The 17647-nt window shown below is 42.1% G+C and overlaps 1 protein-coding gene across 6 annotated transcripts in view; it reads right to left on the minus strand.

The window, feature by feature from the left end:
• Nucleotides 1-17647, minus strand: part of BAIAP2 (BAR/IMD domain containing adaptor protein 2) — a 141016-nt gene that overhangs the window by 56730 nt on the left and 66639 nt on the right. For all 6 annotated transcript variants that reach the window (XM_063456319.1, XM_063456318.1, XM_063456323.1 and 3 more), the window contains exons 4-5: nt 6946-7007; nt 1762-1833 (exon numbers count right to left, since the gene is read on the minus strand). In XM_063456319.1, the coding sequence (XP_063312389.1) occupies nt 1762-1833; nt 6946-7007 (134 nt within the window). The remainder of the gene's footprint in view (nt 1-1761; nt 1834-6945; nt 7008-17647) is intronic.

Here is a 17647-nt window from a genome sequence, read left to right on the forward strand (position 1 = left end):
GCCTACTCTATACAGACCTAGCTGATGTCTATAGCTTGATAACCTACAAGTAAGCGAAAGACAAGCAACTAGCAAGATGCATTAAACTTTTATAATGTTTTAAGGAGTCATACCATGTAGTCAGGCATGTCCTCATACAATAACTTATATGCCAGCTAAGTTTATGCCTTGAAAATCTCACTAATAATTTCACTTAGCTGAACCTACTTTTGACATATGTGCGTAGCCTGAATATACTACAGCTCTATAACCTAACTTGATCTTTAGTAGCAGGTATTTTCGAACATGAGGTCAGTTCATTTGTTTAGTCAACACTTCTTGATACCTATCTTGACTCATGTCCCTCGTACCTTATAATGCAAAAATAGTCCGTCCCATCGACATTTTCCACCACAACTATAACTTTGTATTATCGCATGTACATTTGTTTAAATGTCAATGCCTATACCTGTATATCTTTTACTTCTGTACGCAAAAATAATTTTTTTTTAAAAATTAAAATAAAAGTACATAATGGTAACAGATGGGAATTTGGGAAGGCTTGCTGAGGCACTAATAGATCTGAACGGTTTCTTACTTTATTCCCTATTCACATATAAACTTAGAGGACATGTAAATGAATTGAGAACACTGAATTTACCACCAGAATTCATTAATGAACATCTGTTAGCCATTATTTTTATAGCACACTTTCGCTTTGTTTTTCCATATTATGTATGTATTGCATTTTCTTAACAAAGACTTGCATAATTTATGGTAACCAGCTGTGTGTGCATAGAATGTGAGATAAGACTCAGCAGGATGAGTTATCTGCATTACTGGAAAATCAAGGGAGACTAGTACATCTTGCTAGTACTCCCTACATTATATGCACAACTGTGCCGCTGTCCCATATTTAAAATAAATAAATAAATTTCACCAGAAGCATTTGAAGATCAACCAGATCAATAACCCTAACCCTTAGACAACACCATAAAGTCTGACATATTTTAACTGCTTTGTATTATTTAAGGGTTTCCAATCCTTCTCAAGGAAAATTAACAAAGACATTTCAAGAAGGTTCCACTTTCAGGCTATGTACTAAGCAAGTGTTTATAACTTTATTAACATGGCACAAATAAAAATGAAAAACTGGACATGGCTAGGGCTCTAACATATGAGTCCTCACAAAACACCTACAAAGGGTGAAATAGGAAATCGTGTGAATGTCCAATCCTCACAAGGAACCAACAAATTGTGAAATATGGAGCATGGATATAGCTCTACAATATATGGGTGTCCAGTCACAAGGAACCTACAGATTGTGAAATATGGAGCATGGATATAGCTCTACAATATATGAGTGTCCAGTCACAAGGAACCTACAGATTGTGAAATATGAAGCCTGGATATAGCCAAGCTATGGTATGAGCTTTATTTTCTATAACTCACTGCAAAAATAAGAACTTGTCAAGATGTCTATCGGGCGAATGTGTCCCATCTTCATAAGGATCATACAAAGTGTAAAATAGGGAGCCTGGGTATATCTCTGTATGATGTGAGTTTATGCAATCTTCCTCACACAATTACACTCTTTCTGCAATTCATTTTCTGGGAGAAATACCCTCTTGGTGTGTTTTGCCCATTGTAAAATTATTGCTAAATTCTATCCATTTAGAAGGTTGGTAAATATGATGATTTCGGTTTTGGATTAGCAGACGTGCACGGTTGGAGGTTTCGTTAAACTGATCAAAAAAGAAAGGAACAATCACGAATACTTACACTCAGATACCTGGCATCTAGCTCAACCTTCTGCTCGAGCTGGGTAAGTAATTCATTATGGAAGGACTTCAGCTGGAAACCAAGAAACACCAATGTGGTCAGATATTCAAAAAGCTCAACACTGGAAAATAGTTACATATACCGGTAAAAGAGCTAAAGAGATCGGAGTGAATAGAGACAGAGAAAGACAGTGTACGAGCACAAACAGAGCTAAAACAAGATTAAGAAATAAATAGAAAATGTAACATATCCATTAAAATAAATAATAATAATAATAATAATAATAATAAAGTTATTGTTGTGGTGACAGAGCATCAGTTTTGATTTGTATGTAAGCTAAAAGGTTTATCGATCGACATGTGTCCATAACAGCCGAAACCAATCAATGTAGGTCAGCTATTGCATGAGCTGCACCTGGCGGCACAGAACGTTAGACTAGCTTTATTTTCTAGGCCTCACGGCAAAAATAAGAACCTGTTAAGATGCTTATCTGTATTTATACGATGGTAATCGAAAAGGCTTTTTATTTCCAGGGTTCTGTCACTTCTTTTAAAGTCAGACTGCGTAGTTCAGTACCAGATCCTCCCCCTCACCACTATATAGTACTGTAACTTAATCCCATCAAATGAACACACCGGGGCGGGATTAACCCTCCCAAGAATTCCCACTAGGAAAGTGTTAATCACTTTATGTTGATTTATGTTTAAAAACACAGCAATGCCTGGCAGCCAGGGTACACACGGGAATAAGATGCAATGACGGGTATGCCCGGAAGGATCAAGCAAGACTTTGACTGAAGTTTGTGAAGAACAGATTGCCTTGCATATGGATGGGAGCAGACAGAAAGATAGACAGGTGTAAAACAGGGGAGAACAGGCCCCGGAGAACCGTGTACAGAACTGACAGGACTAATTGGAGAAGCCTGAATTCAGTGGTGGCATTGCATTCACCCTGTGTTATTAGCCTGGGGCAGACCCTGCTGTGTGAACCAGAGCGGTCATTAGTGGGATAGTACTTAATGACCATGGAGACGTGTGCTGGGAAAGGCGTTGCTGGATTATTTAATACCAGCATTTGTCACAGCATCATCCCAAAGAGATAAAACCTGAGAAAAGGCAGAGGTAAAGCCTGATGCAGCTGGAGTCGAGATATAAACAAACACTAGCATATTCTAAAAGATACGTTTGATACAAAAAAATAAATATGGATTTGTTAGAGGTTAGCGATTACAGACTTAATCCAGTAACTTCGGCAGAGCAAAGAGCACTTTACTATTAGGAATCAATCCTAGAATACTTTGACTTTATTTAATATACAGAAATAGCAGTTTCTAGGCTTCAATTTATTGCATCCCTGCCCGCAGGCGCAGCGATATCAGCTTTACACTAATCTAACGCAGAGACATTAGCAGGCAATTCATTTTTAGTGTTCACATTTCATGCAAGGCATATTATGTTCAGTGAACTTAATATGAAGTTTTAAAAGCAGACTGACCTGAATGGGGAAGAGTATGCAGAGGTAGAAACTAGCACTGGAGGCCCCCAAAGGTTACAAAGCAATTGGGAGGAAAAAAAACAAAAAACAAAAAAAAACAGACCTTTGTAGGCACTCTACAATGATAAGACTCTCCTTTCCAGAATGGGGTCTTGGCAGGATAGCACACTAGGGTTAACACTGTAACGAAAATATACCCCAACACGCAGAATTCAACTAAACAGAAGACAACACAGAGGGGAGATACGTCTACCGGACCTTAGAGTGGCCGGACTCGACGTAAAGGAGAGAGATACAGAGTCAGGAGCGATCCGAGGTCAAGGGCACAAAGAGACAGCGTAAACTAGGACTAGCCGGGGTCTGGTACACAGTAAACAGCAAGCCGGCAAACAGAACAAATAAGGATAAAGAGATAACATAGTCAGAAACAAAGCCAAGGTAAAGTACGAAGGAACACAACAAGCGCTAAAGGGAACTGAAACAGAAACCACGATAGGGCAAGGAACTAAGGGAAAAAGGCGAGTATATATGCCTAAACATCTATTTTGATTGGTCCCTGTCACAACCACGCCCCCAAAAGGTAAGTGTATGGGGAGTGTGGCATGGGGACACACAGGGACCTATGGGAGGCCTTTGCCAATTTAGGCTCCCACTGTCCCTTTAAAAGCGCGCCCGAGACCCGCGGCGCGCTCTTAGAGTCAGATGGGACACGTGACCGCTTCTCACGGTCACTGCCCGCCTTCCTGTTGCAGCCGTCGGATGAGCCGCGCGCGGCTCGTGCAGCAGCAGAGCCGCACGCGGCTTGAACAGAGGACCCCGGCCGGCCCCTGGAAAGGGTAAGTACCGCTACAAACACCTGGCTGGTATTTTACCAACGCAGCTGGTATTCGAGAATGCCTGGCCATTGCCAGTAGCGCAAAAATATTGGCAATAGAGATGGGGGTTTGGACAAGGCGGCGAGACACAGATGGGGGTTTGGACAAGGCGGCGAGACACAGATGGGGGTTTGGACAAGGCGGCGAGACACAGATGGGGGTTTGGACAAGGCGGCGAGACACAGATGGGGGTTTGGACAAGGCGGCGAGACACAGATGGGGGTTTGGACAAGGCGGCGAGACACAGATGGGGGTTTGGACAAGGCGGCGAGACACAGATGGGGGTTTGGACAAGGCGGCGAGACACAGATGGGGGTTTGGACAAGGTGGAGCGACACAGATGGGGGTTTGGACAAGGTGGAGCGACACAGATGGGGGTTTGGACAGGTACAGAGACACAGATAGTGGTTTGGACAGAGAAACAGTTAGGGGCCTTTGCCAGCTATCCCCTCTTTTCCTGCGCCGGGGAATACTCCAATCAGTGGCTGCTTACTGAGAAGTCTGTGCTGGAGCCACTCCTGTTAATGATTGGTTAAATAAATCTGTTAATGGTTTTGCTAGTACACCACTAAGCTCTTTTAATAACTTTGGGTGTATTCCAATCAGGTCCCATTGACTTATTTGTCTTTACTTTTGACAGTTGAAATAGAACCTCTTCCTCTGTAAACTCACATGTAATAAATGACTCATTTGTCCTTTTTCCTAACTGAGGCCCCTTTCCTTTATTTTCATCTGTAAATACTGAACAAAAATATTCATTGAGGCAGTCAGCTAGACCTTTATCCTCTTCTACATACCTTCTTTCTTTTGTTTTTAATCTAACTAATCCTTGTTTTGCTTTCCTTTTCTCATTTATGTATCTAAAAAATGTTTTGCCCCCCCCCCCCCCCTTTTTTTTTTTTTTAACTGACTGTGCTATTTTCTCTTCTGTGTGTGATTTGGAAGCTCTTATAACTTGCTTGGCCTCTTTCTGCCTAATCTTATAGATCATTCTGTCTTCCTCTTGTTTTTTTACTAGTTTGGCCACATCTGCGGAATACCACAGTGGCTTCTTGAATGTTTTGCTTTTATGGACAAGCCTAATGCAATTTTCCGTTGCCTTCAGCAATGTATTGCATCACAGTTCGTAGATGCAGTGATGTCAGATTTTAATTTTTCTGGACAAACTCCAGACACAAAGCATTTCAGTAAGCTGAATATCTTTAAGTGCCTCTAGTGTGCCGATCACATACTTTATAAAAATCACCCTCCCCCCCCCCCCCCCCCCCACATAATTAAATACACAAATCAACAGCAAAAACAAATTATAAATATCATAATAATAATAGTCCCTGTATTTTGCAGAGCGCCGTCAAATTCTGCAGCGCTTTACAATAGCAGAACTGGAGTTTCCAAATCCACTACTGGGCTATTTGCACCTATATTTTACAATTCGGATTATAATTCATTACAATTTGCTGTTTAGTGAATAAACCCAGTGTATTTGTACATATTGTGTATGAGGGTGGGTGTGTGTTTTACAGCATATTCCTCTTTCCAAATGACGGGGTTTTTTTTACGCTCATGTCACTTACATACTGTGAGGTCATATCCTGTGATGTCACACATAAATTATGCAAATTATCATGGATAGTATTTTTCCTCATTAAATGTGGTACCTCTAGCCATGTCGCCATAACAATATTCCATAGTTTGCCGCTTTCGATAATATTTAAAGAAAGTCTTAAGTGCTTTACGTGTCTGGAGTCTGTCATGTGACAATTTACAAACGTGCAAGGTTACTACAACAGAGCCAATGGAAGAGTCAGGGTGCTGTGCTAGTGTGCGCCTGCCTTCCCCCCCCCTCTACTGCAGCTCATGGAGAAGCACTGGGCAGGCACAAGCTTGTGCGTGCACACACTTGCTGTTCTAATACAGACTCCTTTAATACTCCATACTTCTTGAGAAGCCTCTGATCAGTAATTCCCAGCACACACTGAACGGCTGTGCTGGGGAAATAGGGGAGGGGTTGTAAAAGCTGCAGATAGTTGGTCTGCAGCTATAGCAAGTATTTTTTTCATATGGCCCCAAAGGAAATATGCATGGGGGGTATATCTACTAAATAGTTTAAGAAAAATTCTAGCAATTCTAGTTTTCCTTAACATAGATCTCAAAAGGCCTGTGTAAAATAACCCAGCTGCGATTAAATGGCAAGCAGAAATGTTGTAAATTTATACCAACATTTAGATTATGATGGGGTGTATCTAAGTGGGACACAGATTTACAGAGAGAAAAAAAAAACACAAAACAAGATTAGAAAAAATATTTATGTATAGGAATTTAATAAATCTGAAGTGTGGATAATTAAATGCATGGCTTCAGCACCTATATTTTTATTTTTTTTGGTAAGATCATATAAACTCCATCTGCCCCAGAATAGAACTCCCATCATTGAATTGTCAATTTGAGGGCCACAGGGTTTTCACTTGGCATTGTTACAGGGTTTCGTGAAAGACTACGAGAAATATAAGCAGATTTTGTGGATTTCTATTATACAGAAATAAAGCCTTTTACGGTTTTAAGATTCCTCAGCCACTTAGCCCCTGAAGGATCAAAGATGATATATTCCATAAATCTGTATTTTTTAAAGATCCCATTTTATCAATTCCCCAATTTATTAACAGTACGATTCAATGGGGATGCTTAAATACGTGGAACCCGCTAGGCTTCTATTAGGTCTATAGGGAGAAATACGAAACAAGGGTAAAGTGAAACATTTGATCCTTAGGGGATTTAATCAATTTCTTACAAATGTCTTTCGTATCAATTTACTCACCATATCTTCTAACTGGTTCTGGATCTGTCGGTGAACTTCGGCCATCTGGAAGAGTACATCCCCTGATCCCAGAAGCAGCCAGATAAGGATTTTGAATAGAAAAAGAAGAGAAGAGAAAACACAAAGTGAGATGGCAGCTCATGTCTATTCGCAGCCTTCATGCAGCAGAGGAATGAGGAATCTAGTACAGTAAATAAAATATGTCTTAATAAAAACCAAAAGGGAATGGTAGGGATGAGAGGTCAGGCCTGGTAAACGCTGGGCTGAAGGAGGAGACTTTTTTCTGATGTGGTATTCAGGTAGAATGGAGAGTGTTCAGAAATTGTTCTAAGCAAGATGCTACATTTCAAAGCATGCAGATGAGGAGCAGGGAGCTTCAGATACCTACATGCTGCCTCTTCTGAACAGGTAATGCGATAAAAAGGGAACAAAAGAACCAGGTGAGCAACAAACACTTAAATCCACCTTCCTTACTCCTTAAACTCCACGATAGGAGCCTGGATCCTGGCTGAGGAACCTGTACACTGGAAGGATCATTGTACTGCCATGGCACACAGTCTGTATTGAAAGGAACGAGTATTATGGGTTTCCACGATTCACAAGTTATCTTACTGTATACATCAAACTGCTTACTTTGACCACAGTGACCAAGCTCCGAGAGGCCTTAATAATGCCTGGGGCGGCCGTAGTACTTGTGCGGAGAGGTTCTGCTGGCAGTTTTGTGGTTGATCCCTGTGACCAGACTGACAGTGGTGCAGGTTCCCTTGTAATGACATGTGAGCTTAAACTTGAGGACCAAGTTAGGTTTACCCCAAAGGGCAATCTATGCAAGTGCATGTTCCTGTACACTCAGTTATGCTTTTACTTCCAACACAACTTTGAAACTAAAACGAATCTGCAAAATCTCTATTGCCACAAAGGGAGAAATGAAAAAACAAAAACAAAAACAAAAAAAGCACATTTGAAAACTAAATTGGAAATGTGCTTATTTATGTGTTCAGCCAATCAGACTTTTATGAGCAGTACAGGTTGGAAATAAATGATGTGTTTACAATAAATATACAATCAGGTTCCAAAAAGGAAATCACAGTATGAAGCATTACAGCAATGCATCTTTGTGGCTTCTTTTGTTATATCTCACAGCTTAGCCCTGGAATGTAAAAGATAAATAAATAGAAATGCTAGTAACTAAGAACGCAGAGTTCCTCCTATCTAAACCTATAGATACTTTGACTGAGCCAAGGTAGGTCTCTCCGCAGGATTGTCATTGCTGGATTACTTTGAGTACCACTGACTCCACATAACTTGGGGATAAGAAGGGGGAAAAACAGAAATTTTTACTTACCGTAAATTCTTTTTTTCTTAATATGGTGGCGGTAACCTCTGGGTTTTGCTCCTCCCTGTGGGCAAGACCTTTAACAAGCTATTTTAAAAGGATCCTCCCCCTTTAGGTATAAATACTGAGCCCGCAAAACCTACCCCAGTACGTAACAAGTAAAGAAACCAGACCAAGCCAACATCCAATGCAAAAATTTCTTTAATAAAGAGGGAGGGTAATACTGCCACCATATTAAGAAAAAAAGAATTTACGGTAAGTAAAAATTTCTGTTTTTTCTGTCATATGGTGGCAGTAACCTCTGGGATATAGCAAGAATCCCTCTGGGCGGGACCTATGCCACGACAGCTTGTAACACCTTACGCCCAAAAGCAGCTTCAGAGGCAGAGAATATGTCTAGCCGGTAGTGCTTGATAAATGTGTTGAAGGACGGCCAGCATGCCGCCTTGCAAATGACTTCTGGAGATGCAAGTGCTCTTTCAGCCCATGAGGTAGCCATGGCTCGAGTAGAATGGGCCTTGATTGTAGCAGGAGACTGAAGACCCGAGGAAGAATATGCCAAATCGATAGCCTGAACAAGCCAACGAGATAAGGTCCCACGGGAAGCCACCTTGCCCTTTAGGTGACCCTGAAAATTAACAAATAGGTGATCCGAAACTCTGAACTCCTTTGTTCTGTTTAAATATATACATAACGCTCTTCTGACGTCCAACTTTTGCCATCTGTGCTCTTGAAGGGATGAGGGCGCACTAAAAAAAAAGGTAAAATAATAGGTTGATTAACATTTTTAGAAGATAGAACTTTTGGAAGAAAAGATGGTCTCGGGTAAAGAACCACTTTGTCCTCATGAAAAATGGTGAATTCATCTGAGGAGGATAGGGCGTGGAGTTCTCCCACTCTTTTGGCTGACGTGATGGCTACCAAAAACAATACCTTAAGAGATAAAAATTTTAACGGAACTTCCTCCAAAGGTTCAAACGGGTTAGTACTAAGGGCCTGAAGGACTAGGGACAAGTCCCACGTCGGAAACACCGATCGTTTAGGAGGTCTCTTGAGGCTGATGGACCTAAAAAATCTTCTGATGAAAACATTGGCTGCCAAATCCTTAATAAGAAAAAAATTCAAAGCTGAGATTTGAACCTTGAGAGTTGAGACTCCCAGGCCTGCGTCAAAGCCGTCTTGCAAAAACTGAAGAATGTTATCTATAGACGGTTGTAATATCGAGACCCGGTGATCCCTACCCCAGTGAAGAAATTTGGACCAAATTCTGAAGTATATCCTAGAAGTTGATCTTCTAGTTGCGTGGAGTAAGACTGTTATTCTCTCATCTTGCAAGCCCTTGTTTCGAAGGATCAGCCTTGCAGTAGCCAAGCCGTCAACCTGAACATTTCCAGTACTTTCAAGGGTAGGTTCCTGTTCACAATGAGATGAACTGAAATGGGAAGCTCCCAATAGTTGATAGTCATCTTTAGGATCGCAAACCAGACTCTGTTTGGCCAATAAGGGATTATCGCCAATATCCTCGCCTTGTCCGTACGTATTTTGAGGAGGACCTTTGGGATCAGGGGCAGAGGTGGGAAGATGTAAGCCAGCTGAAAATCCCACCTTATCGATAGAGCGTCTATCCAATTGGGTTGATCCGTTCTGAATAGGGAGGCGAAGTGGGAAACCTTCTTGTTTGATTCTCTTGCCATTAAATCTACTTCTGGGACTCCGAATTTTCCAGTCAAGATTCGGAATACGTCTGGGTTTAGAGACCATTCCTTTTGGTCCCACTTCCCTCTGCTCAAATCGTCGGCTATTACATTTTCGCTGCCTCTTATGTAAACCGCTGCGATGTCTTCTAGATTTCTCTGCGCCCATTCCATAACTTCTGTACAAAGACTGTAAAGCCTTCTTGCTCTGGTTCCTCCCTGTCGATTGATATAAGAGACTACCGTGCGATTGTCTGACTGTATCTTGACCGCTCTTTGAAGTAACCAAGGTCTGAGGTGATGAAGAGCATACAGAACCGCCAATAATTCTTTGAAATTTGTAGATTCCTTTGCTTCCCTGGAAGACCATTTTCCTTGGAACATGATGGAGCCTAAGTGGGCTCCCCAACCTGAGTTTGAAGCGTCTGTGGTGACTATTAGCCAGACCTTTGGTAGAAAGGATAAACCTTTTGAAAGGCACTCTGAGGTTTTCCACCAATCTAGTTGCGTCTTCACCTGAGGTGACAGCAGGAAAATTTCGTCCAGATCTTCCTCCTTCTTTGACCAGGAAGTCAGGATGTTCCACTGCAAGGGTCTGACCTTTGATCTTGCCCATTTGACCGCCGGGAAGGTGGCCGTAAGAAGACCTAACACACTCATGGCCTCTCTGAAGGAACAAGTTTTCATCCTTTGGAGGTTGGAAATCGTTTTTCGGATCTTTTTTCTTTTTCGTTTGGGAAGGAATATTGACATGGAGTCTGAATTGATCTCGAAGCCGAGAAACTCTATAACTCTTGTTGGAATGCAAACTGATTTCTTTAGATTCAAGATCCAGCCATGGTCCTGAAGAAACCTTATAGTGACCTGCAGATCCTCGTGTAGTTGATCCTCGGTATGTGCCACTAGAAGCCAGTCGTCTAAATATGGGATAATTGAAATACCCCTTTCCCTCAAATGAGCAGTTAGAGGAGACAGGATCTTTGTAAAGATTCTTGGAGCGGACGACAGACCGAAAGGCAGGGCCCTGAACTGGAAATGAAGGATGTGACTTCTTATTGCAAATCTTAAATATTTCCTTGAAGCGGTGGCTATCGGAACATGAAGATACGCATCCTTTAAGTCTATCTTTACCATTACGTCGCCTTTTTGTAATAGAGGAAAAATTGATGCGATTGATTCCATACGGAATCTGTGATAGGGGATAAACTGATTTATCTTCTTCAAATCCAGAATGGGCCGAAACGAGTTGTCCGGTTTTGGAACCAGAAATAGTCTCGAATAGACTCCCCGAAATTCCTGTTTTTTTGGAACTCTTTCTATAACCCCTTTGTGTAGAAGCAGCCTGGACTGATAATCTAGAGCTTGAGATTTTTTGCAGACTGGTAAGTCGATAGCAGAAACCTTGATCTTGGTTTTTCTAGAAAAATAATCTTGTGTCCCTTTCGGATAATCTTTAGAACCCAGGGATCCTCTGTGGTCTGTTCCCACACCGGAAAAAAATATTGGAGCCGTCCTCCCACACCTCTGGCGTCAAAAACGTCTCCCTTTGTCTCTGAAGGATCTTTTGACCTCATTACTTTCAAATTTCCGGCTTTTATCCTTTCTTTGAAAAAAATGTGGTCTCTCTTGAAAGGATCTCCTAACCTTAGATTGGTAATTTCTGTACCCCGGTCTCCAGGAGGATTTTCTATCTTGCGGAAGTGCCTTCTTGGTTTCAGACATCTGTCTTATGATTTCCTCTAAGGGAGCGCCGAATAATTTAGATTTTTCCAAAGGAAGTTCACAAAGGACTGCCTTAGACGCTGTATCCGCCGACCAAGACCTCAACCATAGGGCACGTCTTGCCACAGAAGACAAACCCATGATCCTGGAGTCCAATTTCAGCACCTCAGCCGACATATCCAAAAGGAATTCATTCGCCAAATGCATGTTCTGAAACATGCGACTTAGATCATCAATATGACCAGACGATAAATTTTCCCGTACTAAATTTAGCCACACTTCATTTGCTCTGGCTACTGCTGCTCCTGCCAGTAAGGCTTTGCATTGGAAACCAGCTGTCTGATAAGCCCGCCTACACGAGGTTTCGGCTCTTTTATCCATAGGATTCTTTAATGCTGCAGTTTCTCCTATAGGGATAGTGGTTCTCTTGGCAATCTGTGCCACCTGAACATCAACCTTTGGGAGATCTTCCCACATGACGTCGCTAGCCAGCCTGAAGACATCCTTGAAGTGTCTGGAAATAAAGGCACGTTTTTCCGGGTTTTTCCATTCCCTAAATACAAATTCAACTAGGCTCTGTTGCACAGAAAAGCCTTTCTTTGGATTTTCTGATCCCTGAGGTAGGATTGTCAGATTTACTTCTTTAATAAATTTACGGATTGCCTCAGAGGGAAACCCCACTGGTTCACTCGACGAGGAACCTGAATCCACTGATTCGAAAGAACATTCTCCCGAAGATGATTCAGATGAAGAAAGTCTCTTTCTTTTATTAATCTTTTGTTGAATGGGGGCTTCTACCCTTTTAGATTCTTTAATCGTGTCCAAGGTCTGGGACAAATTCACCTTGAACCAGGCTAGGAAAGATTGCATATCCTTTTGCTTTTCTCTTTCCAAAGAGTTTGCAGTACACTGACTGCATATTTTCTTCCTAGACCCGTCTGGGAGAGGAGTTGCACATTCGCTGCAAACAATATGTTTGGACTTCACCGTAGCCTTTCTAGGCGTGGGGGTTAGCTTTTCCTTATCCATCTCAGGTGGACTAGACATATCTGTAAAAAATAAGTGGAGGCTCTTAGAATATAGACTCTTCTTCAGAAAGTATTTTAAAGTAAAGATTTCTTTATCAATCTTACCTCAAAATACCTCTGAGCCGTGTGGGGGGGCAGGTGACACGGCGTACCACTTCTGACCTGCATCCATGCTGTCAGTGGGTACCAGCACAGCTTTTAAATTCAAATTTTGCGGGTTTTTTTTTTTTTGTGTGTATATCTTTAAGCTTCCGTTTGCGCATGCGTCTTTGCGCACCCGGAAGCTTAGGTGGAACGCAAACACCACCAGGGCGTGCGTTCCACCGCTGTGCGCTTGCTCAGAGCGAGCTCCGCCTCCCGGAAGCATTTTGCCGGAAACCTTCTCGGCATAAATTCAACAGCCTCTGTTCACTCCGTAACGGCAAGACAACGGAGCATGGGCCACTCAGCTTACCACCCGGGCAGCTCTCGGACCGGATCCCCCGGACAACATCCCGTGTGCCTCACCAGCAACGAAAGTCCTGTCCATCCCTATCGGGACAAGAAAGAAGACTGGGGTAGGTTTTGCGGGCTCAGTATTTATACCTAAAGGGGGAGGATCCTTTTAAAATAGCTTGTTAAAGGTCTTGTCCACAGGGAGGAGCAAAACCCAGAGGTTACTGCCACCATATGACAGAAAAAAATGCTAAACAGACAGAATTGGTCCATGAGGTTTCTAAATCAGGGGTCCCCAAAAGGTAGACCCCCGGATGTTTTAAAACTACAGCTTTCATGATGCTTTCTAAAGGCATTCATGGGGAGTCTAGGGATCTACCTGTTGGGCACCCCTGATTCAGAAACATGGAACAATGCTGTCCGTTTACCTATGGCTCTGGAATCCAAAACGATCGGTCATGTTGCTTTTTTTCCACGAGAAAAAAAAAAAAAAAAAAAGCCAGTGTACCCGAACTTTCCTCACATCCCCCCTCCCCCCTGCCCACCTTTCCTTACACATCTTCCCATTTGGATACCTGAACCTCTTCCACATCTGCTAAATGTTTTAAAGAACAAAAACAAGACTTGAGTGCCGTACCTACCATAACCATTCTGGAGTCCCCACGTTTTATTTGTTTAAAGAGCTTCTGAATCATTTACCAGTAAATCATGGGTTTTAATTTATCTGATTACATTAGATCATGAGTGACTTCAAATGAATAAAAAAAAATAATAAAAAAAAAAATGAAGCATTTGATTTGCTTTGTACGTTATTATTACAATGTTTATTTACTCGTTTGTTCAACATCATGCAGTAATTTAATATAAAACTGAACACATGAAGTAAAAATAAATAAATAAATAAAACATGCAAATTTCCTCAAACAAAACAAAGAATAGCAGATCTCCTGGTTTAGATTGTAACCTCATTCAATAAATAGATTTTTATGATTTGAATTACTTTAGTCGTGCCCTTTAATTTAATCATTTTTTCTTTCTTCCAATTTGACACACGAGAACTTTGGGACCTGATTAACTTGTTTGACATTATCAGCGAAGATGAAAGATTGAGGTGTTGGGGAAATTTCAGTTTGACCAAAAGAACAAGTTAATTATCACCGATACTCAGAGGATGCATCCACCAGAGCTTCACAGATACAGGAAAAAACAGGAAGAAATATGAAGTGAGAAGCTGCGGCCCGGCATGTTGCAAACACTAGCAATATGTAGCAGTTGTCCTTGGGGAGGAGGGATCGTTCACCCATGTTGCTGAGCGCAGTCCCTTGTAATGCAGCAACTCTGCAGGGATTGCAGCTATTTCCAGCCTTGACAGCGAGCTGGGCTGCAAATTAAATATGCATAGGGCTGTGTTTAAATCCTCTGCTGATGAACATGCTTAATCTAATCTGCAGCTCTCACCGCTTAACAGAGAACTGGAGCAACAAGTCATGGTCTGATCCAAGGGCTAAAGGGGAAACCAAACCACAAAGCATTAGGCTATACGCGCATCCTTGGGTACTTCTAAAAATAAAACAATAGCCACTTCTTCCTTCACTCCATTCTTGGTATACACCACAATATGCCGAGGAACTACAGAGCACATGTAACCACGGTCTTCTCCCCTCAAAACCAGCATCCTTCGTGACAGGGAAGGAGTGTTCTGCTTCTGTATGTTGCAGGGCAGATCATTAAGTGCTGCCCAACAACATGGGAAATCCATGCACTGCAAGAGTAAGTCAACCGTATTATTTCCTGGTATAAGACTCTCTATTTGGGGGGTCGTCTTATACACGGAATGTCACAGCATGCCCTCACATCACCGGCAAGCCCACAGCCAGCCGGCCGGCAAGCCCACAGCCTGCCGGCCGGCAACAGTAATTAAGGTAAGAGGAGCCAACTTGGCCTAGGTATCAGCAAGTTATGTTGTGTTGCTATATTGTAAAAACCAGAGTGTTGGTCTCTAATGGGGCCTGGAGTAGATTCTTTCTAACACTCTCTAAAGGACACTGAGATAGCCTCTGCTAGAAAGACCTCCCCTCCATGGCCCATTAGCCCTCAATTGTAGTCTCTACTGGGGCCTCAAGGGGATTATTGCACCTTTGTTCCTTGTGTCTAAAGATTGTGTACAGTGTGGCTGGAGGCGGAACAAGAGTGGGGCTTGCTGCGGAGCATGGGTGGGGCCTGTAAGGGGGCCCTTGATTTATTTTGCCCGTGGGCCCTGAGGGTTCTCAGTCTGCCCCTGCACACATATACCTCCCAACATTGAGAAAATGCAAATTGTGACAAGTAGGCGGGGATGAGAAGAGGCATGTCAGTGGTGATGCCAATAATGGGTGGTCTCACCTGAAAAGGGGGCAGGCCTTCAGCCTATGGGTACTTTCTGCATGGTTCTAGTGCCTGGCACAGCGCAAGCTCTTCTAAGTAGAACAGACAGGTCCCTGGACACCAGAGCACAGAGAACTAAATTGGGACCGAACCCAGAAATCAGGACTGTTGGGTGCCCGCACACAGCGGCAGGTGAAAGTTAAGTCTGTCCTGGAAGATGTTGATCTCAGGTTATTCGCTAAAGTGAGAATTGTTGGGAATGCAAAGTGAATTTGAAATTTATAACCAAAAACGCAAAAGTAGGAAAATTCTCCAGTTTCTTTGGCATTAAAACAAATTCCAGACAGTTCTCACTTTAGTGAATAAAGTTATCGGTTTCTATCTTGTAGAATGGTAGGTATGTTTTCATTTGTAATATAGTAACTAGAACTATGCACTCCCTGTACCACACTCCATAGGGCAGGCTCATGCCAACTACTTTGTGGTAAATCAAGTCTTCCACCAGGTAAGCAGGACCATGCCAATGGTAGAAACTCAGGCCTGGAACGGTTCGGCAGCAGCTAACCCCATTAATGGAAAGGTTTCACTGCCAAACAACTCCGGCATGTTCCCAATTCCCACAAAGTAATTAACTCAGCGAGACCTTGAACTCCATGAGCTGTGGCTCTGCTCCGGTGAGTTTCAGCAGAGCGTGGAGGTTAAAAAGCACAATCTCCTATAAGTGATTGTTTTCATTGTGCAATTTGCTGCGACGGGCGTTCCCTGTGCTGATTAGTCATAGCTGTTTAACCCATTATATTTCTGAATCTTAAACCAGACTCAGGCAAACTGTAAGTCAACCATAACACGAGAACAAAGATTTAAATTGAATAATTGAAGACAACTTAACACGTGTCCTAATACCTTCTTTCTCAAAGACCCAATATTACTTATAAAAACTGTGGTTACATAATGCAACATGATATAAGCTTCCTCATCATTTGAGAATGTGCATGGTCCCAGAGACCTCTAGTGACCATCATGATGCCCTATGCCAGGGGTAGGCACTCCAGATGCTGTGGACTACATTCCCCATAATGCTGGCAAAGCATCATGGGAGGTGTAGTCCAAAACATCTGCAGTGCCAAAGGTTGCCTATGCCATTCTTGTAAAGTTATCCATCACCCTGTTTCCACCTTGTGAGCTCGCTAATGCCCCATGGTGAGCTCCCTGATGCCCCATTTCCATCTGGAAAGCTTGGTTATGTCCCTTTTCCACCTTACAGACTTGTGCCTACATTCCCCCAGCCCTATATGGAGTTCCCACCTCGCCATGCACAATAATCTTCTGCCTCCTCTCTCCAAAGTGTAAGGGGGGAATTAAGCCATCTCCCGTCTAAAGCAAAACTTCTTGACAGGTTACTGCTGACACTTTCCAGCAGACAGGCCTACACTGACATGAAGGGATTGCAAGCACGACATTATAATGACAAGGACACTTTAAAATTATATTTAAATTTAATGAATTCAACATATGACTCCAGTTATTTATAAAAAGGCAAAATTAGAACACCACCGAACCTTCTAAATGAGAACTAAACCCAAGACCCTTTAAAATGTCTGATTCTTCATGGAGACGACCATGTCAAGCGTATAAGATAATGCAGTCAGCTGTATTCAGGGACGTTTACCTCCCTCTACTGTAATGTAAGCTGTAAAGTGCCAAGTACACCAGAGTATTTTATACATACAGAGACACAGTAACATTGAATATTGCACACATTTACATAACACCCACCAGGTTCCTCTACACAAAAAAATAAAAAAATGTTTTAAAAAAATAGAATTTTACATTTCTTATCAATAGACACCATCGTATACACATGTACTCCTTAAATAAATCAAGTCTTAAATAAAAAACGAAAAACAAAAGCACAAAGGTTCAGTTTTGAGTGAGATTTGCCCTATTTTTGTTTGAGAAGTTCGAGAGTTCATTGGGTATCTGTATGCTCATCCCGTTGGTATAGAGAGTTGGGCTACTATCAATCTTTAAAGGGGTATAGAAGGTCACACTAAACAAACAATGACTTTGCCAATCAGCTTTCCCTCCCCCTTCTCCCATTCAGATATAATTTACGAATCGTC

Source organism: Pelobates fuscus, chromosome 5 (genome assembly GCF_036172605.1).
Source record: "Pelobates fuscus isolate aPelFus1 chromosome 5, aPelFus1.pri, whole genome shotgun sequence".
NCBI lineage: Eukaryota > Metazoa > Chordata > Amphibia > Anura > Pelobatidae > Pelobates > Pelobates fuscus.